Consider the following 23,800-nt stretch of genomic DNA (forward strand, 5'->3'; position numbering starts at 1 on the left):
GGAGAAGATCTCCCTCTGAGCTTAGGCTGGAATGGGAGGGGCAGCGTTTCAGGTATCTGGGGATCTAGGTGGGCTGCTGCCCAGTAGCCCAATATGATCTGAATGAAGTTAGGATGTTCGAGGAATTGAATCGTTGAGGAATTGAATCATTCTGTAGAATTCAGTACATCATTCCCCCTTTTTATGATGGGCAGAAGGTCTTTGGCTAAAATGATTCCCCCCCTCTGCTGTCTTTATGTGCTGCAAAATGCTATGAGCCCGGTTTAAGCAGACCAGCACAGCCTTGTGAAATTGGACACGCTGAAACTTCAATTGCTTCAGGATGGGCTAGAACTACTTGACTTTATCTTTATAAATATACAGACCAACTTCAGCACGTGATAAGATGGCCCTAACGGGTTAAGTCTCTAGTTGCAGGTTTGTATCCAGTCCACACTTTGCCTGCGCAATTTGTGATGGCCAGGGGAGTGCAGAACGACATTCCTTACATATTCTGACAGATGGCAGAAATTTAGCACAGAGTAGTGAATAGGGTATTGAAAAGGCCCCCATTTACATTGATCCTGCCTCCCTGGTCCTTGAGACCGTTCAGAAACATGCTGAAAGATCTATCTATCTTAGACGGCAGGATGGAGGCTGTGAGATGGTGGGGGAATATATATATATATTAATAATTGATTCATATATATTTTTTTGCAAGCGCAGGAACAGTTTGGCCTGGGACCAGGGCAGTTCTTACAATATGCTAGACTGGCACACATGGCCTGTGGGATGTGGAATTCTATTTAAGAGGGACTTTTGGGACAAGTGTTTAATAGGGGTCGAAATGTGGATAGAGCACAAGACCACTTAAGTCTGGATCGTTCAAATGAGCTGTCTGGGCCTGATTAGAAAAAGGTTTGTGCGCAGGTCAAAAATATATTCCCAAACACCAGATTCAAACTGATGCAATTTCATTTCTTGCATAGAATGTATGATACACTGAACTGAGGAAATTAACATTGATTTACCCTAACATGACATCTCAGTTTGGCAGATGTTAGCATGGTATATCTGATTTTTTGCACATGACCTGGACCTGTCGTAGTTGGATGACGTTTGAGGGGAGGTAATGCAGACTTCAGGTGTTTTTACCCGTTTGACGGCGAATGCACCCATTAAAGTATGTCTGCTTAGAATAATGCCAAAGGTAAAGCATGATAATAGGGCTTTCTGAATGATGGCACTGGGAACGGTGCTTCCGAAATGCAGGATTGCTATGCGCTCGGTGTGTCCCAGCACACAGGGAGTAGCTGTTGGGAAAAAGATCTGATCAAATGGGCTCTGGCAAACAAAAAACAGATTAAAATGACATGCAGAGATGAGAAACTTACAGAGGGAGGAACTTTCCACATGGATTGAATTGTTATCCAAACTAGTACGAACAGCTACCTCCAGCAGAGTTGTCCCGGCGCTATAGCAACAGGTGGCATGCAAGGGTCAAGCAAAAATTGCCAATAGGCCATAAAGGGTTAGTCTAGGCTCAAAACCCATGTTTTTGCTGCTTTCCTGAATTGAGGTTCAGAGACAATCTGACGCAAAGCATTAGGCAGGGAGTTCCATAACATGGACGCCCTGACCATGAAAGATCTGCAACCCATCCGAGCTTTCCTAACTCGTGGGGTGTAAAGCAGGTTCAGAGCATTGAAACTCAATGCACGGGTCTGCTTGTAGGTGCAAAGCCGTTGTTTCAGGTAGCTCGGGCAAATACCATGGATAGAACGGAAGGCTAGGGTTAAGGTCTTGAATTTGATTCTTCTAGCCACCGGCAACCAGTGCAATTCCTTGATATACGGAGAGATGTGATGACGAAATGGAACACGTCTAATCAGTCTTGCAGCCGCATTTTGAGCCATCTGCAGTGTCTTAACAAGGCATGCTGGCAAGCCCACATAGAGGCTATTCGCAGAATCTAGCCTAGCAGTTACTGTGGCATTTGTGTGGCACAGACAATTTCACAGACCACGGATTGGGAAAAACTGACTGAAATGAAAAGAAACCGAATCAGAATAATATTAGATGGGACTATCTTGAAGGAATGTCTGAGGATCAATATGGCACCCAAGGGCCTCCTGGTCACTAATGCACTATGGATCTTTCTAGAAGATCCAGTTTTTAGAAAGGTCCGGGCACAGATTGCGTGGCACTGCACGCGTGACTGGATTGTGCTGATCATTAAGACCGCCCCTGCGCCTCTCTGAGACAATGCTAGTTGAAATCCAATTAACTGAAGGCCATATAAAAAGCACCATCACAGGTTACAAGAAAAGACTAGATGAACTTAACAAGGAGATCAATGAGTATAAGGACAACCTTACCCAGCAGAAGGTGCAAAAATTCCCAAAAGATCTAAAAAAGTTCTCCTATGTTAAGACTTATCCCTACTCGGATCCGGACTACACACCTCCATTAAGATCTGATCAAGATTCAGATGCTTCCAGCATTGACTCTACTGATAGTAGCAACTCCAGCACTGGGAGTGGGAGACAAAGGCAGAGAGGGAAAAACAGAGCACAGAACAATCGGCCTATGTATGGCACACACCCACCACCTGGATTTCAAGGCCCATACAATCCACAACAACCATATCCGATGTATGGATGGCAACCACCATTCCCACAACCAATTTTTCCTCCAAACACCTTCATGCCGCCTTTTTTAGGCAGGGGCAGGAGGGGAAGAGGTAGAAGGAAGGGCATGAATCAAGTACATTGGGAAGAAGAGGATCCAGTGGGCAGTTACACACGGAGCAAAACAAAAGAACCCCAAGCAGGAACGAGCAACAGCAGGGTCTAGTCACTAACCTTGCAACAAGACCTCTGTCAACTATGGAGGAGAAGGTCCTTAACAAAGGTTTGTGATTCGTCCCGACCACACGCCTCAACAAGTTCCAACTCCATTGTGAATTGGCAGGCTTCTTCAGGGAACTGAGATTAAAAGCCTTCTTTGAAAAACAAGGCGAATCATCTTTGGAGGATTCTAATGAAACTGGACTACGTGCAAAATCCACCTTTACCTCTCCACCACACATGATCCCAGTGGAGATAGCCACGTTTGAACAGGCTGTTTTTAATAACATCGAAAGCTTAGACCCTAAACAACCATTCCAAAATATGAGCAAAGAACAAAACTCTGCCCTGGAAAGTTTGAGAACATGTGACACCATTGTGATAAAACAATCGGATAAAGGTGGGGGCGTAGTGGTTCAGGAACAAGTTTCCTATCATGCTGAATGTCAGAGATTGCTTTCCGATGAAAAGAACTACCGGTCTTTACAAATTGACCCCACTAATGATCTGAAACAAGAAATAAAATCGCTAGTGGAAAACGCAGAAACAATGGGATACATCTCTAAACAGGAAGCAGCTTTTCTTAACAACAGTGAGGGCAAGATGCCGTACTTCTACATTCTACCCAAAATGCACAAGAATAGAATCCCTCCACCTGGTAGACCTATCGTGTTTAGCATAGGTTCTCTGCATGAACCATTGTCACGTTTTTGCGACTTCTTTTTTAAAACCCTGGTACAAAATACTTCTACCTATCTACAGGATACAAAATGTCTGCTACCTATCTACAGGATACAAAAAGTCTGCTGAGACTACTCGAAGACAATGCAGTGGATGAAAACACTATCTTGGTGTCCTTTGACATTGAAAGCTTGTACACAAGCATCCCACAGGATGACACCCTGGGAGTGCTGAAGACAGCACTAGATGAAACCCCCTGGACACACAGAACACCGAAGGGTTTCATCCTGGATTGTGCCAGATTTGCTTTGAAGAGAAATTACTTTGTGTATGAAGGAACACTCTTTCTCCAAACGGGGGATACTTCAATGGGGAGTACATTCGCCCCTAGTGTGGCAGAGATCTATGTCTTTGATTCCGAAAAACGATTCATACTGAATGCACAGAATCCCTTCACCTCCAACATTGTGTTCTGGAGAAGATACATCGACGATGTCCTTATCATCTGGCAGGGACCTCCCGAGACTCTAACCAAATTCTGCGTATGGATCAACACCTGTGACCAAAACTTGAGGTTCACTTACACGATGGACCCCACCACAATAATATTCTTGGACTTGGTAATCACCAAGGAGAATGGCCGCCTGGAGACTAGAACACACCTTAAACCCAGTGCAAGAAATAACCTTCTAAGATTTGAGAGTTTCACCCAAGACCCCTGAGGGAGAATCTCCCTTACGGTCAATACCTGAGACTGCGCCGCAACTGCAGTAAAATCACATATTATCGTGACCAAGCAAGGGTTCTGACTAACAAACTTTCAAATAGAGGTGATCCTGAAAAAATTCTCAATAAATGCCAAAAGAGAGCACGAAATCAACCAAGAGAGGCCCTCCTAGAAGATAGAGCACAGACGGATGATGAAATACCATTAACGTGTGTAACTACATACAATACAGCCTCTAACCTAATGACAAGATCTATCAATAAGCATTGGTCCATCATCAATACAGGTAATTTACACTGGGAGAAACCCCTATTCTCCTTCAAAAAAGAAAGGAGTTTGAAAGATGCCTTGGTGAACACACGCCCTAAAGATTGCCCACAGGTAGGGACACCAACTGTAACCAATGCATGGGGCCTACCGAACATAGTAGGACATTATCAATGTGGCAACTGCAGTGTTTGCCATCTGACCGACAACACTAAAACATTGTCATTGGAACCAGGCAAAATGTGGAGCCAGCGGGCTCATACAAATTGTAATTGTACCAATGTGGTATATCTGATAAAATGCCCTTGCAACTTGAAATACGTAGGGATGACCTGCAGGAAGGTGAGCAAAGAATCTGTGAACACCGCAGTACAATAAGATGTAAAAGGATGACATTTTAGGCACTGACGTAAGCAGGAAGGGGTTCCAAACTTACAGGGGGGCTGAGAGGAAATACAGGGAGGAGTACACCCTCCCAGGTTTTATACTGTTATACCAGAAGTACTCCCCACCAGCAACTCAAAATGAGATTGCGAGTTGTATTTGAACAGACCTAGAGTTTTCAGATGTTAAGGTCCCTAAATGAAGATGGAACAAAACACCACTACTCAGTGGGAAAGGAGGCAACTCCTTTTGTTTTATATTCCCTCACACACCCTAGTGGTGTCATGCACACACACTAGGGTGTGTGAGGGAATATAAAACAAAAGGAGTGGCCTCCTTTCCCACTGAGTAGTGGTGTTTTGTTCCATTTTCATTTAGGGACCTTAACATCTGAAAACTCTAGGTCTGTAAAAGGATGACACCCACACTTACTGAACATTTCCTTCAATATAACCACACAACCAACGACATGAGATGGACTGTTATCGAACAGATAAAAACGGGCACACAAATCCAACAGCGTCTTTTTGAGAAAGAACAAAGGTGGATTTACAGGCTATCCAATCACAAAGATGGCCTGAAAGATAATATCCCGTGGCATACAGTCCTTTCAAAATAACTCTATCAATCATTTGCCCACCATGAGGCATTGATTTCTATACGTGAGAATGAGACACCAGACTACACCTTAAATAACTTTACTGATAATCGGTTCTCTACGAACTGGCCAGCGCTGTCTGATTGAGAATGAGGCACAACTCTGTGTCTCTTATTATTTTGTGAAGCAGTAGTGAGACCTTGTATATCCTATCGTAATTTCATTTGGACATAGGTACATTACTGTATGCCTGAACTCGGTATGATTCTCAGCCCTGAATGAGAAGGAGGCTTGATTCAGTGTCACACATTATGATGTCCAGCCGTATTGTCACCTCAATTCCATTGGGATATATGTGTACCACTGTATGCCTGATCTGGGTACGACATTTAGCTCATGTCACTAGTTTGACAACGCGCACTCTCCTGACATAATGGCACACAAATGTTTTAGGTTAACAGTAGATTGTGCCTCCCCCCTGTGTTTCCTATTTTCTTGATTCACAGGTCCTTGCATCATCGCGATTGGTGAATACATTGGACTGAGCTGTGATTTTCATTGCACGAGAGTTGCATGTTTGTTTAATAAAGCACGAGTGTCTTGTTTTAGGTACGTCACCATCACAATACCTACCATGTACCCACGCCCCTCTACGAGAGTTGCGTGTTTGTTTAATAAAGCACGAGTGACTGTTTTTAGACACGTCATCATCACCATGCCTACCGCGTACCCACGCCCCCGCACGCTAGTCACATGACAACGTGACCACGCCCCCGCCGTCCCTGCTCCCGGAAGTGTTCTGCATTTAATCTGCAGAGACGCTCGGATGCGGTAGCCCTCGGGGAGCAGAGACGGGTGACTTAGGGTAGGCATACCAGCCGGTGACTGGCTCCACCAAGTAAGTACCGCGCCATGATGAGATATGGATTCATGGTGTTCTTTCTCTGTAATGCGCCCTAGTAGATATTTTATCGTTCATGTCGCTATGCCCATTTCCTCCAGATCGTGTTTCTGAGCAAGCACCGCGACCCCGACTCCCATGAGGCACGCAATCACGCGTCTTTTAGTAAGCACCTTTTACTCCTTCCTTGCGTTTATTTGTACCACTTTTTTACGCTCATATACATAGCATGCATGCCACGTAACGCACGCCCTCACGATTATGTCTGAGAGCAGAGACACCCACTATGAATGACTGATGAGAGTGGGTCTGTATGATTCCTTCACAGGCACAATTGAAACCCTGTGTATTTATTCAATGCATTTGCATTCAATGGCGCATTTACGCCCACTGCACCATATGACTATGAATGGGTCATAATCAAGCTTTCAGTAACTGAGATGGTTACTGAATTACCTATGCATCTCTACCTCTGCAATTTGGGGATAATCCTTTTGTTGTGCTTGTTCTCTACGCACACTGCTGGGAGCTCAAGGAGCACTTTATCATCAAAACACTGCATTACATGCATATTATTGCGTCTGCTTGTAATTGTGTGTTTGTCTTTACAGATTTCTCCTGTCTACCAATTGGATGATAGGACACCTTACCGTGAGTAGATGGTTAGGTCACAGTGATCAAGGGTTGGGTACACCTTAGCGTGTGGACACCGCCCGGGTCACGTCAATTCGTCCTGACGAAAACAGCGCAATACCATCGCACAGGTTGAAACATGTAGAACGTTTTTTTGCACTTATCAGCACTAATCTTCAGCTTTAGATACCACTGGTCAATTTAACCGAGCAAGGTATCCAACCAACGTTTTAGTATTGTCCAGTCGCTCCAGAATAAAACTTCTTAGTGAGTTATATTTGGCCAATTTTTAATCCACTGTTCACTCACTTGCACTAAAAACCGACCTGCTCCACTGTAATCAGGTGTCGAAGCACACCCGGATGGCACTCGGCTATCCGGGTGGGACCCCGATGATGAAGCATGTCACCAACTAGGTTGGTGAGTGGGGGGTCTTCTCAAGAAAAGAAAAGTTTTCTTTCCTTGTGCCCCTTTCCCAGTATTCTGGAGACATTGATCTGTCTCTCGGATGTACTCCTTCTATTGTTTGTTTAAATTATCTCAAGGGAACTAGGAGTATTTCCCTCCATTTTTATGACAATTCCCTTTCCTCTCTCACTTGCTTTGTATATGGACTATAACCCGACGGGAGCTCTCCGGCAGCAGATGTAGAAATTTTCGCAGATTTCTCAATCTGCCGAAACAGGCAGCTGTCACCTGCTGAATTTGGGCCGAAAAGGATAGGTCTGTTTCCCACTTTACTCCCAGATTTTTGTCCATGTCTGCTGGAATGGGAGGTGGGCCCATTTCCACCGGCCACCACGTGTCTGCAACTGGGGGCTTGTTTGCACCGAAGAACATGGTCAACACAGTTGGACAGTGGGGTATAAGCAGCGCACGGTTGTGTGGTAATGTAATTACTGTTAAAAATTCTTCAGATAGTGCTCAAAGGAAAATGACTACAACGACTACTCTGCATTGTCAATCAATGTGAAAGAACATCCACATTTATATAAATAAATACAAAGTCAATTTCCTTAGCCACAATCATGTAGTGCATGACAATAATTAAATCACACAGTAATCTTCTTCAAGTGTTCATCCTTGATCTTTATTCCATATCTTGTAATATTTGCTTGTGCTTCAGTTCTTCATCAAAGCTACCGACAGTCACAGTTTTTGCCAACACGTGTTTCATCTTATTGGTAATAACCAAAGATTTCGTCAGGGCTACAACAAACAAATATATATCCTAATTACATTGTATTGCATCTGCGTTTGTACCGAAGAAAATCACTTCCATTTTATCTGCATTAAGTTTGAATTTGTTGTTGTTCATCCAAAGGGCAATATCTTTTAGACAGCCCTTAAAGCTCTTAAAAGAGTCTTCTGATTGATCCTTAAAGGGGAACACCAACTGGGTATCATCGGCGTAGGAAATCGCCTTCACACCACAGTTGGCTATCAATGAAAATAGAGGGGCTAGGTAAATGATGAACAACAACGGGCTTAAGACCAACCCCTGCGGCACCCCGCACCATAAATGCTTGCGCTCGGACTGAAAAGGTTGTAAGGCCACCCTTTCTGTGCGCTTATGGAGGAATAACTTCAACCAAGCAAGGGCTGTTCCCCCAATGCCGACATCCAGTAGACGTTGAGCCAGTTTTGAATGGTCTACCGTGTCAAATACCGCTGATAGATCCAGGAGCACCAGCATTGCTGATGCCCCTGAATCCACCGCCATCCTCACTGACTCTGCCACCTCAAGTAGAGCCGGTCTCTGTACTAACTCCAGCACGAAAACCAGATTAAGTATCGTGTAGGATATTGTGGCTCTCGATAAAATTGGCCAATCGTCGCTGCACTGCGTTTTCTAGCATTTTTGTTGGCACCGGTAACAGGGAAATAGGTCTATAGTTATTCAGTTCTTTTGACTCTTTTGAAGCATTAGACTTTTTCTTAAGGGTCAGAAGTGTGGTGTGCTTCCATAAGTCAGGGAAAATACCAGAAGTAAGGGAGGTGTTGGCGTTGAGACGATATTCACTTGCTTTGGTTGTGTTTTAATATGCATATGTAACGTAATATTATCTGAGTCATAAGTGTACTGTATTTTCATGTTTGAATATTTTAATAAAAAGAATATTAAACAAAAAAACCTGGTAGGCACCTGCTTATTGTCACAACCCTCCACTCAACTCAACCTCACAGAATTCTGATTCAGAATCATCCTGACATTGCGCTTTTTGCATCCCAATCCACAATTCTTGTGGCCTAGAACCAGTAGTTTCTGTATCAAACAAAAGCGCTATCATCTTTAGACTACTTGGCCACGTGGGGCTTAGTATTCAGAACATTAAAAACATTAGAAGCTTTTTCCCCGCCAGCCGTAACAGCATTACAAAGAGCCTCCATCATACAAACCAGATCAAATCACTGGTGCCTACCCTTTCCTAATTCTAGTAATAAATTAATCATGACTAAATTACCCACTCAAAGAGTTACAAAATACTTCCTTGTTCTTTTCCTACAAATGTTCTTAGCCATCCTGCACTAGCATGCATCCACTGCTTTCCTTAATTCTTTAAAATTAAAAAATTAATCTGTCTCCATTCTCTTTTCGATCAGCCAGGGAATAAGCTTACAAGCTGGTTTATGACCTCTCAATAATTCATAGGAAGTCACATCCACATCATTATTTGGAGTATTCATCTAAGAAAGAAATATAGCCTGAATGGCTTTCTTCTTCTCAGTCATACCCTTGCCCGGCAACTAGATAGACTCCTTTACTGCGCAATTAAACCTCTAAACCTGACCGATTGGTTTTGGGTGGTACACCCTAATATGCCTCTGTCCACTGCCACATTTAGAAAGTCAGACTTGCATAACTGTACTGGTAAACTGAGGCCCGTTCTTCACAACAATTTCCATAGGCAGAATACATCATCGAGGAACTCCACTGCAGATTAAGCAGTAACCCTGGGGGGAGGATGTAGCCATACGGTTAGAGCAATCACCTCGAAGCTGGGGAACCGGGTTTGAGTCTCAACAACGACCCTCAACATCCTGTGATTCCGGGCAAATCACTTAAGCTCCCCGTACCTAACAAAAATGAATGTGTCTATCTGTAAGGAAACTGGTGCTCATGCAAAGCGCTCTGATACCCGATGTCTCGGGTCTAGTTCGCGCTATATCGAAATCTAAAACAAAAAAACCCTACTCATCATCCTTACTTCCCGTCACTTAGAGAAAAATGGACAAAAACAATATAGTAAACATCCTACCTAGAAGTAACTGTGAAAGTACCAATTACATCAATAACTAATTTCCATCAAGGTTGAGATTCCACAACACAAGCCTTAGCACATTTGCCACTGTGGACATAAGCGGAACAATCTCTAAGCCACCTATCCAAAAGTGAAGTCATGCAAGGCCACCAGTAATATTCAAGGACATGTCTTTTTGTTGCGGATGTTTTTAAATGCCCCCACAGGGACAGATCCAAATAACCTTTTGAGCAACCCCAAATGCGGAATAATTTTGTCTCCCTTATAAAAATATTATTCTCAAAGGAAAGTTAATCCTGGATCTTCCAAAATGTCCACACATCACCACACAAATGCTGCTTGTCAGGTCAATCACTATCCATGTGATTATTGACAACAGTCTCAAAGGAATCATGCTTCATGTTATTGTTCCACTCTCTGTCAATGATGAAGAACTGATTGTCTGTCCCACCAGCATCTCTCATGGTGTAAATGGCCTCATACTCAACCAGCTCCTTAACACCTGTTCTACAATTAAGCAGAGTTAAACTTGAAAGCATTCAACATGAACATTGTTTTTGCCGGAATATATTTATCATGTATTGGAAAGCTTGCAACCACAATGCCACCCTAGGTAACCTAGCAGTCAGAGTTTTCCCACCACCTGAAGGCAAAATATTGACCAACGGCTTATGGTATGGATGGGGAACAAATTTAGTGCCCCATAAAAATGTTCATATGCCCATACACAAGCAAATCTCAGTCGATGATGGAGCAGTTTCTCTATACTGGTTCTAAAGTTCTAGAAGCATAATCCAAAACGAATTCTTTCTTTTTGTATCCTGCTTCTTGAGAACAGCCCATAAACCACAGTTGCTCGCATCCACACTGTCCACGCATTACTTTCCAATCACAAATAGATGTAAGCAGCATGTATTCACTATCTCCTATTTAAGATTCTTGAAAGCTTGATTATGCCATTTACCCATTTAAACTTGACATTTTTCAAAATACATCTCAGTGGATCAACCTTAGTAGCACAGTCATCAACAGATTGTATGTAAAACTCTGTTAAGCCTAAAAAAGATAAATGTTTCTTGAGATGTGGTGTGGGCACTTCAACAATTGTTTAACTAAACTCTCCTCAGGCTTAATACCATCCTTTCTAATATGTTGGTTCAAATCTTCAACAATGCATCAGTGGAACTTGTATTTGGATATTTTCAGAGTCAAGCCCTTGGCATCCAATACCTCTAGAACCTTCACCAGGTTGTCATCATGTTCTCTCAGAATTTGTCCAAAAACAAAGATGTAATCTTGAAAGACTATCACATCCATAAACCCATCAAGAGTTCTATGCATGAGACTGAAAAATGGAGGCCGTGCTCGCAGTCCAAAAGGCATTCTGCATAACTGAAACATAACTTCTCATGTTACAAAGGCTGTTAATTACTTGGACTCATCAGCCAATATAACCTGGTGATAGGCACTAGCCAATCAAGGTTGGAGTATTCAGTTGCCCCATTCATGACGTGACCATCTCATGTAATTTCAGAAGCAAGTGCAAATCCATCTAAATTGAGTCATTCAAGCTCCTAAGAACGATACAGAGTTTTAATTCTCCAGAGCTCTTCAAATAAATGACCACTGGGGAAACCTATTTGGAGGATTACATTGGATTGCAGGCCTCAAAAAATCAACTTGCTCACTCTCTATGACGAGGCAGATTTGATCAGGTCGAGCTATTTTTTGGACCTACTGGTCCGTCCTGGCGAGTGAGCTTAAGCTGGAAATGGACAGGTGTTCTGTTCATTCTGAAAGTGAATGAGCAATATAGATGCCTTTAAATCTTGTTTTTATCTTGACTTATTTCCTGTGTGTTCAAGGACAGAGGTCAAATGGCAGTTTATCTTTTTACTAGTTGCCGCTGATCTTATCGTGGAAACTGGTGTTTACTTTCCTTACTCTTATTACAGTTAGAGGTTATCAAGTGAGCTGTCTGTCATTCATTTTGAAAGAAAAGGCTGTAAGATGTCAGTTTTTTTTCTAACACACAACTTTTAACCTCTTCTGTGCCCATGACGAGATAGTCTCGTCATGGAGCATGGTTGCGCTGTGCCCATGACGAGACTATCTCGTCATGAACCCCGCCCGCTAATATAACGCCCGGCACAGGCTGTGTTGGATATGCCATCCTAAATTCACCAACCTCTGTTACATAGATCCCTCCCTTCATCCTTCCCTCTCTTCTCTTACCTTCTCTTGCTGATTCTAACCCTCTTACATTGCCCTCTCTCTCCATGATCTATATATCTCTTATCAAGCCTTTAAGTTTCTCTTGCTGGTTCTGCTCATCTAAGATCTACCTTTCCCCTCCTCCCTCCCTCTCCATGATAACCTCATGATATTTTGATGGTTCTGCTCTCAATTTCCAGTCTCCCGATGTCTCTTATCCTTTCTTACTGGTTCTGCCCTGCCCCACTTACACCTATCGCTCCCCTTCATGCTCTAAAACTAATTCTCAGCTCTCCCCACCCTCTAAACTTTTATTGTGGATTCTGACCCTCTTACATCCATCTTACTCCTAACTTTGTCACTTATCTTTCTTGTTCAGTCATTCTTAAACCCCCCTGTATTTTCCATCTTCTACTCTTCCGCATATCTCTCTCCTTACCAACACGTCTCTCTCTCTACCTTTCTCACTGATTATGTCGTTCTGCATCCACATCTCTCTATTACCCCCTCCTCTCTGTATTCGTTTTCTTACTGATTGTGCCTCTCTTACATCTACAGCTCCTATCCATGTACTGTCATTCACCTCGTATCTCTCCCTTCAGTCCCCTAATGTTTTTTGTTGGTCTGTCCCCTTCCATCCACCTCTCCCCTTTTACACCGCCCCGTCCCTTCCTTTACTGTTTCTGTTTCTCTTACATCCACCTCTTCTTTTCATACTCTACACTCTCCCATTTTATTACCTTTCTCACTGATTCTGTCCCTATTACATCCACCTCTCACCCCCTGCTGTAATCACCAACTCTCATCTCTCCCCAACTGTTAACTTTCCCTCACTGATTCTACTCCAACACCTACCTCTCCCCTATCTCTCTCTCCCTCAGCCTCATACCTGCTCTTGGTGTTCCTGCCCTCTTACATCCTCCTCAGCATTCTCCCTCCCCTCCACTAATTTCTCCTGATGGTTCTGCCTCTCCTATATCTACCTCTTCTATTTATGCTCTACCTTTTGCCTTTAATCATTCCTTACAGCCTCATCTTTTTTGCAGGTTTTCCCCCCTTTACATTAACCTCTCCTTTCTTCCTATTCCCAGCTTTTTCTTGCTGGTTCTTCCCCTCTTACATTCACATCTCCCCTAAATGCTCTACTCCAAAACTAGCTGAACTTTCATGGAAGGCAATGTGCCCTAGTGACTATAGCTGCCCGCCATTTATCATAGGAGGCCAGACTTGAATCCTGGCCTCGGGTCAGTATCCTGTAATCTTGTCAAATCTTCCTGTGCCCAAAAAATGTATAAGATTGTATGTGTCTGCTGTGAAGCACTCTTATCTCAATGGACAAGGTTTGCCTTATATCAATCTGCCAAAAAGACAATGCAGGCCCTGCCTGTCATACACGTTCTAGTCTCATCCTCCAAGAAAACAAAACAGAGCATTAAGCTCTAATGTCATAGAGAGACACCCATCTAGTAATTAAATAGCAAAGCGAGAAACTGAAAAATCTAGAATCAAATTTTGGCTTACCTGCCTGACTACATTGTGTGATCCTAGGCAATAATTTAGTTCACCATTACTCCATTTTGTTCATTGTCATACATTAGAGCGCTTTCAAATATGCGCGTTCAGGATGTGCTCTATACAGACTTCTCTTGTGTTTGATGTAATAGACTATAATTTTGCTCCATGTTAACAAGAATCTAACCCACTTATAAGGTACATATGAACCTTGAAGTGCCTATTAGTTCATGAACACCATTATAATCAGGGTTGTAGCTGGAAGGTTTTTCAGTTCATTTTTAAAACTCTCACTTTTAACAAATACTTTTCAATGCAATGATATAATCCGATGTACTATGGTAAAAGGCTTCTGTGTGTTAAAAAGATATGTTTTTTATAATTCTGATGACACCCAGTGGCAGCTCCTCCGTTAAGTTAAGGTGGAGGAGCGTTTCCCACTGCTTTTGAGCCGTGTAACTAAAGGAAAAATAAAAGGATTATAACTGAATGTTATTATCATTTTATTTGTTCCTGCTACTTTGCGGCTGAGGCGGGAGGGACCGCTCTGGTCTCAGAGCAGGGGAGGTGAGGAGTGGTTTGCCCACTCCAAGTGCACATGAATGCTTAAACAGTCGTACACACTTTGCATGTTCTCCACACAGGCTGCATTTCAGCCTGTATGGAGAACATGTCCTGGCCCCCATTCCCTGGCTGAGCGCCAGAGCATGGCGCTCAGACCAATGACAATGTTGCATTGCAGTATTGTGATTTGTCAGGGAAGCCTGGGTGCTTTCTGGTTTCTGATCCATGTCTTGACTCTGAGATGAGACTGGGGAGATGTGGCGGTGATAAGGTAAGTTTTCTTTTTTTTTTTTTACATTCCTCCCCGCCCGCCACCCCCGATCCCTGCCTGCCGCCACTGATGACACCTGCCGGCTCTCCCTGTTAATTTGTTGGCTCTCCCACCTGTACAAGTTATACCTGCCACCTCATCTCTCTCCCAGGATATTCCCTTCTCTCACTGATTCTGCCCATTGTATACACTGCTCCTCTTCCCCCATCTCCCTTTCATCCAGCTTCTTGCTCTTTTTGCCAATTCTACCCTCTTACGTTCAGATGTACCATCTCCGCTGTACTCTTCATCTATTATCCCTCACCCACCTCTTACCTTAGCTCTTGCGTTTGTCTTACCCCATTTATATACACCTCTCCCTGCATTCTCTGCTCTTCTCCCTTTTACTTCATAATCGGCGAGTAATGCCTTGTGCGAAGCAACCTGATTCTGTCTTTTGTTGTGAACCTTGCAGGACACCGTGCTTCTCATTCATGGAGGGCCAGGGCTCTCTTGACGACCAAGGGAGCTTCAAGTGCCCATCTAATCGCTGTTATCATGCAGATGCAGCAGTTCGACTTCTGAAGCCCTTTGCCCATAGCTGCGGGACACATTCGAGGTGGGCCCCTTTCTTGGGCCTCGCGTCACAGCGCTGCACCACTGCTGCCCTCGGGCTTTGTAAAACCGGAGTCTTTTAGAAGGTGGTGCACTGCTGCGGGCACTGCGGCTGTGGGCAGGTGCGTGGCTCTGGCCTGCTGCCCACACTACCATGCCTTGCTGTGGTAATACTGCACGAAGGAAAAACTGAACCTCGCTGCATCAGTAATTTTAAGTACTGTGTTGCTGCAGGGCTCGTAATGAAGCAACTGAGGTGTTGCTGTTCTCCTTCCATGGCTTTCTGTTCCAGATTGTACTTCTGCCCTGTTATCCTTCTCATCCTAACATTTTTTAAACTATAAATGTGGAGGTCCTATTAGATCAACCTTATGCATTCGCCTTTGACATGGATATTCACTCTTCTACCCCTTTGCTTCCCAGTTTCTACGTCCGTATTCTGGAGAAGATGTTCTCAGCGACTATGGAGGAGCCATCAATGCTGCGCTACTCTATCTCCTTCCCCATGGTCTGCAGTCAGTTTGTGAACAGCATTCACGAGATGTGCCCAGAGGAGGTCAGTGGAGTGATAATGTTGGCTGGAATGGGCTATTGAAGAATTATGGTTTGAGGTAGCATATTCTGTATTTGTGTGAGAAGCTTATGGGAAACTTTCATCTACTTTAAGATTTAAATTAAATGTTATGTTTTGATTTGTTTAAGTGTGTGTGTGAACACTGCGCCACTGCCCCTCAAGCTGCAGAAACTTGTCAACTGAAGAGAAACGTAGCACAGAGAATGTTTCTCTGATAGCAATACTTGTTGGAAAGTATCACGAGCATATGGCACATTCAGTGGTGCTATCTACACATTATGATGATTCTTGGGGTGAAGAAGCTTTCAGTTACTGCCCTGCCTCATGCAGCTGTCCTGTGTGTAGCCATGCTTGTCTGTGAGTTCGCCGCTGTTAGGGAATAGTCCCATCCTCACCAGGTGAGTCAGAGGGCTTTATGACCCTCTTCTCGATAAAAATGGATAAGGGTTAAAAAGGAAGAATAGACACTGAATATGAAATTCTTGGAGACGCCTAAAGTATGATCTTGTGATTTTCACCAATACAAAAGAATGAAATCCTGCCCATTATTTCCTTGCCAAATAATCCACACAAAAAACCACTGATCAATAAATGACATACACATTTGTGTCAGAAATCCAATATTTATCTTACATGTTGAGGGTTCCTGAATCCTAAAGAGGGAACTGTTCATCCTATCTACGGTGCAGTGCACTTCCTGCAGGCACACTCAAGTGCCTAGGGGTCTTTCTTCATAGAAAGGTTACTATTTGGAATAAGGGTAGCAATAGCTTAAGACGCAAACATACCATTGTACTTTTATTGCAATCTGAATAATAAAGAGCCAATTGATGTGTAATGATAACATTGGGAGTTAAAAAGTAAGTGTTCTTAAAACTTTTGTAGTTGTGGGAGAGATTTTTTCGAAGCCTCAGCTCGCAGAATTTAGGAAATAAAAAGCGGCATTGCCTCATTCGGCTATTTTAAATGGCATCCTTGTTTTTCTCACAGTACCCTCACTTGAAAAACTGTGGACTTGGTCTATGCAATACTTTCTTGGAAGAAATCAGCAAGCAGACCTGCAACTGCCTCCTAGATATGTGTGCAGAGCAACGCAACCTCAGCGAACAGGTACTCATCCTCTCTGTAACTAATTACACATGGAATCCTGCGCCGCGCCATCAGTGAACTTGTAACCAAGCTTATCACATCAGATCATACCACAAATGTTGTGTCATACCCCTGTGAACCTTTGCTCTGTGTGCCTGATTATACATGGTATACCTATGCGCTGATACCCGAAAGCCAGAACTTATGTTCTGTTCATTCAAACACACATGCATACGCTACCAGACCAGACCCTCAGTGCCCATTCTTTCAATATGAGTTCTCCCAAGGGATGCTGTCCTCAAACCCAGTTAACAGGTACTTCTGTCTCAGATCATACGTGGAATGCTGCCCCTCTACGGCATTGAGTAAATGTTCATGTTCTGTTGATCACACATGGCTGAATCTGCTCCACCACTGGAGAATAGTTTTTCATTGGTGAGGGATAAGATTGCACTTAAATGGATGCGCTAACCTATCAGTGAGCAGGTGTCAAATCTATACGTATCATATCAAGCTTGGAACACTGTACCCCACCATCGGTGAACAGGTGCCATTAATTCTTGGAACTATTCTACTGATCTCTCTCTCTGGGATCTCTTGGGTTGTGACTGGCTAAAATCTTGACACCTTCACAAATGAAGGGGCAGATTTACAATAACCTAACGCAGCACGGTGCATCAAGTGCGCTGCGTTAGTTTGGAAGAACAGGGATGCAATATATTTACAACAATATGTTGCACCTCTGTGCTTCCCCATGTGCTGGCGCACAAACTGTTGCCATGCGCCGACGCAGGCGCCCTTGCACCACGGTGCATCGATGCCTGCGTCATGGGCATGATTGTTTATGTGCAGGAAGGGTTTCCTGGTTAGTGAGCACTGGACCCATGTCTGGGCATAACCCTTCCCACTTAGGCCGACAGATGCAAAAGAAACAATTGATGGACGGAATGCTGGACAATGCAAACATTCACCCCCAGTCACAAGGATCTGGGTTTAATCCAATATTCTTTTACTCACTACACCACCCCAGTTTGGACCCAGCCATATGCAAATCAGTATTGACCCGGTTCTTAATGGGAACAGTCCAGCCCAAACTGCCAATCCAGGTCCTCCACGGATGGGAAAAAAGCATCCTCGGACCGGTTTCAGGGCATCACACTTGATCAACCAGGCTAGCATGAATACAGTGGTGTAGTGGTGCTCTCCATGCCACATGCCACAAAAAACGATGGATTTAGGCCCAGATCTCTGTACAGGGGTGAATGTATGACATTGTTCTGCATTCTATCCATCAATTTTCTTTTTGCATTTGTCACCCCAAGTGGGACGGGTATGCCCAGACGTGGGTCCCGTACTCTCCATGCCACTGGAGTCAAGCTATCCTGGCTGATGAGGGGTGAAACACGAAACCGGTCCTAGGATGCTTGGTTCCAGTCCAGGGAGAACCTGGCCTAGCAGTTTGGGCTGGACTGTCCCTATTGGCACAGGGTCGTCAAGTCTGATTTGCATATGGCTGGGTTCAAACTGAAATGGCATGGTGAGCAAAGCAACAATGGATTTAGGCCGAGATCTCTGTACTGCAGGGAATGTATGACATTGTTCTGCATTCTGTCCATCAATTGTTCTTTTTGCATTTGTCACCTCAAGTGAGACAGGTATGCCCAGACGTGGGTTCCGTGCTCTCCATGACACTGGAGTCAAGTTATCTTGGCTGATGAGGGGTGAAACCCCAAAACCGGTCCTAGGATGCTTGTTTCCAGTCCAGGGAGGACCTGGCCTGGCTGCTCAGGCTGGACTGCTCCCATTGGGTGCAGGGTTAAGATTGATTTGCATATGGCTGGGTTCAAACTGGAATGGCATTAGGAGCAAAACAACGATGGATTTAGGCCCAGATCTCTGTACTGGGGTGAATGTATGACATTGTTCTGCATTCTGTCCATCAATTGTTCTTTTTGGATTTGTCACCCCAAGTAGGACAGGTATGCCCAAATATGGGTCCCGTGCTCTCCATGACACTGGAGTCAAGCTATCCTGGCTGATGAGGGGTGAAACCCCGAAACCGGTCCTAGGATGCTTGGTTCCATTCCAGGCACAACCTGGTCTGGCAGTTCGGGCTGGAGTGTTCCCATTGGGCACAGGGTCAAGACTAATTTGCAAAAGGCTGGGTTCAAACTGGAAAGGCCTGGTGAGCAAAAAAACAATGGATTTAGGCCCAGATCTCTGTACTGGGGTGAATGTATGACATTGTTCTGCATTCTGTTCATCAATTGTTCTTTTTGCATTTGTCACCCCAAGTGGGACGTGTTAGAAATGGGATTTCTGGTTGGCTAAGGCTTGCGCCAAAGCCAGGCAGGGACCACCACTCTAGTCAGGGCAAGGGAGTTACACGCCAAAGATAACCCCTGCTCACCCCCTTGGTAGCTTGGCACGAGCAGTCAGGCTTATCCCGGAGGCGATGTGTAAAGCGTTTGCGCACACACACAGCAACAACACCCCAGGCACACCAAAAAGGAACTCCACACAAGGTTTTATATAAAAATAGCCTTTGTATGATAATAAACACATTAGATCATAATCACACAATGTACACTGTGCCAACTGGCACTGGGCAGTATCTACAGGGGATTATATACACCTGACAGGGCCTATTGGGCCACTGTCAGATCAATCACAAATCAGCAATTGTAAATGTAGCACACATAATGAATGTAGAGCACAACCAGTAATTACTGGTAAAAGAATGACCTTAGCATTAGATCCTGCCACGTAAACCACACTATGCAATAAAAATCACATTAGGCATAAAGGCACGGTACGCCAACTTCATAAGCACTAAATCATAGGCATAAAACGCATTATTCATTTAATCTATTTTGGCATGAACACAGTGTACCCCATCTGGGGGCACACACACTAAAATGGACCCCAGGCCAACTGGCCTCTCACTGGGGGCTCAAATGCCCGATGTCCAGAATGTCCGGGCTGGGCTGCTAGTGCAGCAAACTCCAAAAGTGCGCCAAACATTCAAACCTAAACGTGGCAGCTGCCCACTAATTGCTGGGCAGCTGTAGAAATGATCATGGGCACCAGCATGCCCTCTGAGCCCCTCTCTGGGACTCTGAAACGGAATGGACCCCCAAACGTTGCAGCTGCTTGCGTTCTCGCAGGGCAGCTGGGGAAATTAAGCAAACAAACAAGCTCTGGCACTACAGTGCCTCTAGGCCCCACTCTGGGGCTCTTCACACCAATTATGCCAAACGTTGCAGCTGCCCACTGCCAGGCGGGGCAGCTGTAGAAGAATGTGAGCCCCTACCCTGGGACTCAAAGAGAAAGTAGACTCTGCCCCTCGTTGGAGCGCCCCACTGTTCCTGCTGGGCCGCTCGGGTATGCAGGCACCGGTCCTGGGTCTCGCTCTTGCTCCCCAGGTCAGCCCCAATCACCGGCAGTCTTGGGCCTCCTCCGGTCATCGTCTGGAGCCTCCCTGCAGCAGGCTCAGCATACGGGCACTCTCCTCTTCGCTCGGTCCCTCTTCTGGGACTGGGACTTCAATGGGGAGCCGGTGAGTCTCCTGGCAGTGTCTCCTCCACACCCGCAGCTACACTTCCCGGCGTCTTCACGGGCATATGCAGGAGCGCGGGGTAGGCTCCCGTCTGCTTCCTGCTTCCGGACTAGGCCCCGCCTTCGTCCCAACACTGGGCGCCTGACTTCCTGTGTAGCCCGGATCGCGGCGGTGAATTTCCACTGGAGAGATGCGGGGTGGGCACCCGCTTTCCTTAAGTAGGCAGGGAGCGGGGTGGGCACCCTCTCTCTATTTCTCCAAAACCGCGGGGTGGGCACCCGCTAATTAGCACAAATGCGGGGTGGGTAGCCACGATTTAGGACTGCATAAATGCGGGGTAGGCTCCCGCTCGTCAGCCAATGCGGGTGGGCACCCTCTCCTCCTCGGGGGAATCCCCATGTCGAGATTTCCTCAGGGAAACCTGCAGCTTCACGCTGTGGAGCCCTCGTGCTCCTGTTCCTCTGGAGAACAGAAGTATGCACGGCAGGAAGGCTGGAAGCCCAGAGGCCAGAGGAACGAACCAGGCCGAACCCCACCCAAAAACGTAAAGCCCACAACCTGAGGAGGAAGCCCCCCCCCGCAGCACTGGGAAGCAAGTCAGAGACACAGCGCAGAAAGCCACGCAAAGCCCCAGCCCAGCACGCAGGGACAGGGAGCGCCACAAGCCAGCACGGAAAGTCCCCAACAGGAATCAACCAGCAGATGTAGAGACCAGAGGACGCCGGGTCCCAGAGCATCTGAGAGCTCCAGCAGCAATACCACCGAAGCGGCTGAGCAGGTCCCCCAGCCAAGACCGCCAAATCAGCCCACCGCGCACAGCCAGACCCAGCCAGGCAAAGCACAAACCACAAAGCCAGAGGAACATGCAAGTGCGAGGCAATTGTGAAGAAAAGCAGGAAGAGCACACCAAAAGTGCCCTGCCCCCAAGAGCCAGCCCAGGCGCCCTCCAGGACACCAGCGCCGGGCGGGGAAGAGGACTGCAGCAACCGGCCTGACACCGACCCCCATCAAGGCCCGCCCCTGCACCGGCATTACAAACATCCATGGAAGAAATACACAGGTAAGTCAGCAAACACGTCCCATTCTGTCGGAAGACAGAAAAAAGAACAGGCTGCATGCTGGGCTGGTACCGCTTAGGTACTCCCAGCGGGAGGGAGTGGGTTAGGTATCCCAGCATGCTCCTGTTGTTTTTTTCTGTCGCGGAGATAGTGATCTCCACTATGTTTAGGAATGGGACGAGGACAGGAGGGACCTGGGGGTAATCCAGAATGGTTGGATCCATTGCACATTTTCAATATAACTAATGACTTTGAAAATTATTTACATCGCGGTAATTGTATGTACATGCTACCCCATGTCAAGTGCTGAACAACCACCGTAAATGTCACCCTTGTTGACAAGTGTTGGAGATACTGCTTTTCTTATCGTAGTTCGCCATCTATGCACAAATGTTCCTCTATCACAAAAAAACTCATGAACACACATACATACACTATCACACACACACACACACCTTTACTAATAAAATTAACTAACTTCCACACTATCGGACCCTCACTGTATTATGTGTCTTGGTTTTTGATCACAGCTGTCGACCCTTGAAAAATGCATGTTTCATCTCTCTTCTGACATTTTACATAAAATTCCCACCTAATCCCTGTTTAGGCCCTTCTCGAGGAACGCTAAGGGGGAAGTCAAGAGCACCCGCCTCTCTAACATCTGTCTTTATGAGATCCTCGCAGCCGTGATCTTTAAGTTACTTCATCGTCTTGATTTACACAAGTAATCTAAAACCTCGAGTAAAACGTATTTGCGAATAAACGCGAAGCCATCAGCATTAAAGATGACTGCATGAGGAAACGACTGAAGTACGAGGCGGCACACGGGTTTCAGAGAGCAATTCTGTTCTTTTTTTAGCCCTTGAACTAAAGATAAAACTGAGCGACGCATATTTTGCAGAGATGTGGCACCGGGAGATGATGAAACATAGAAAGTGTTGTTCGCTGTATCAATAGCATTGATTTATTTTAAGAAGTTATCTGCCTTGTCATAAACCTCGTAGAGCTTTTACTGTGATATTGACTAAAAGCCAGCTTTAAGAGTGATCGAAATGAAAACCTAGGACACAGGGTGTCAGGCTCGCAGCCTATTACTTATAAGCAATACAGGCTCTGGCATTCAGGAACGATCTTACAGAATGCTGCCCGTGATGAGGAGCTCTGGTGATGAATGTATCTGTACATTTATTGTTTTTTGCACAACTTGCGCTGCTTACATAATAGGGCTTCCATTAGCATAAGGGAGTTGGGCTAGAGAGCAGAGATTATTAGGGATGGGCCTGGGGACGCAAAACAGCAGAGTGTGGAGAGCAGATAATCGAATACCAGGTGAACGAGGATGGATAAGAAAGAGATGAAAAATATAAAGATAAAAATCGGAGGTGTGTTTGAGTTGGTAAGAGGAGGTAAATATAAATAATTTAAGCTCATATTAAAGAGCCGGCATTGTAAAAGAAATGTAGTTGATAGAAAAACCTCTGTGCTATAACGGGGAGAACGTTTTTTTCCAGTGATTTACAGAAGTTTTTAAACATACATTTAAACGTAAACTGTTCCAAAGGAAATCATTAGGAAAATATATTAAATCGGTTGAAAAGAAAATTCCTACTCACAAAAAATGTGACAAGAAAATAAATGCAAACAAATTCCAGATTCAATGACTGAATAAATCATATTCAAATTTCCTCATATAGCAGTTCCAATAAATATCAAGTTGCTACATGTGATGGCGCAGTGCAAAGGTGATCAAGTGAGATGTGCAAATGAATATATATACACACACGCACACACACGCACACACACAAACACGAGCGAAAAGAAAAGAAAAGAGAACAATCAACCAGCAGGACATACATTGCATTTACATAAACGTAAAATAACATAGCCGTACAATAAGGAAGGTCCTTCCAATAAGCTAACATGCGGTTGATAGAAAGCCAACGTTTTGACCCTATAAGTAAGAGTTTGAAAGGGTCTTCCTCCGGACAATTGTAGCTACCTGAAAGAGAGAGGAACTGGCAGAAGGATATATGATGTAAGAGAATATTTGAGAAAAAAGTATGTCAGCTGGCAGGTCATCTGG

At 44.8% G+C, this 23,800-nt stretch overlaps 1 protein-coding gene across 1 annotated transcript in view; it reads left to right on the top strand.

The window, feature by feature from the left end:
* The window catches only part of NCKAP1L (NCK associated protein 1 like), a 1,693,457-nt gene that overhangs the window by 463,359 nt on the left and 1,206,298 nt on the right, over window positions 1–23,800 (top strand). The window contains exons 17-18 of the mRNA XM_085654768.1: window positions 15,861–15,993; window positions 17,002–17,121. Of these exons, the coding sequence (XP_085510894.1) occupies window positions 15,861–15,993; window positions 17,002–17,121 (253 nt within the window). The remainder of the gene's footprint in view (window positions 1–15,860; window positions 15,994–17,001; window positions 17,122–23,800) is intronic.

The sequence above is a fragment of the Triturus cristatus genome, chromosome 4_1, assembly GCF_964204655.1.
Source record: "Triturus cristatus chromosome 4_1, aTriCri1.1, whole genome shotgun sequence".
In the NCBI taxonomy this organism is placed as follows: domain Eukaryota; kingdom Metazoa; phylum Chordata; class Amphibia; order Caudata; family Salamandridae; genus Triturus; species Triturus cristatus.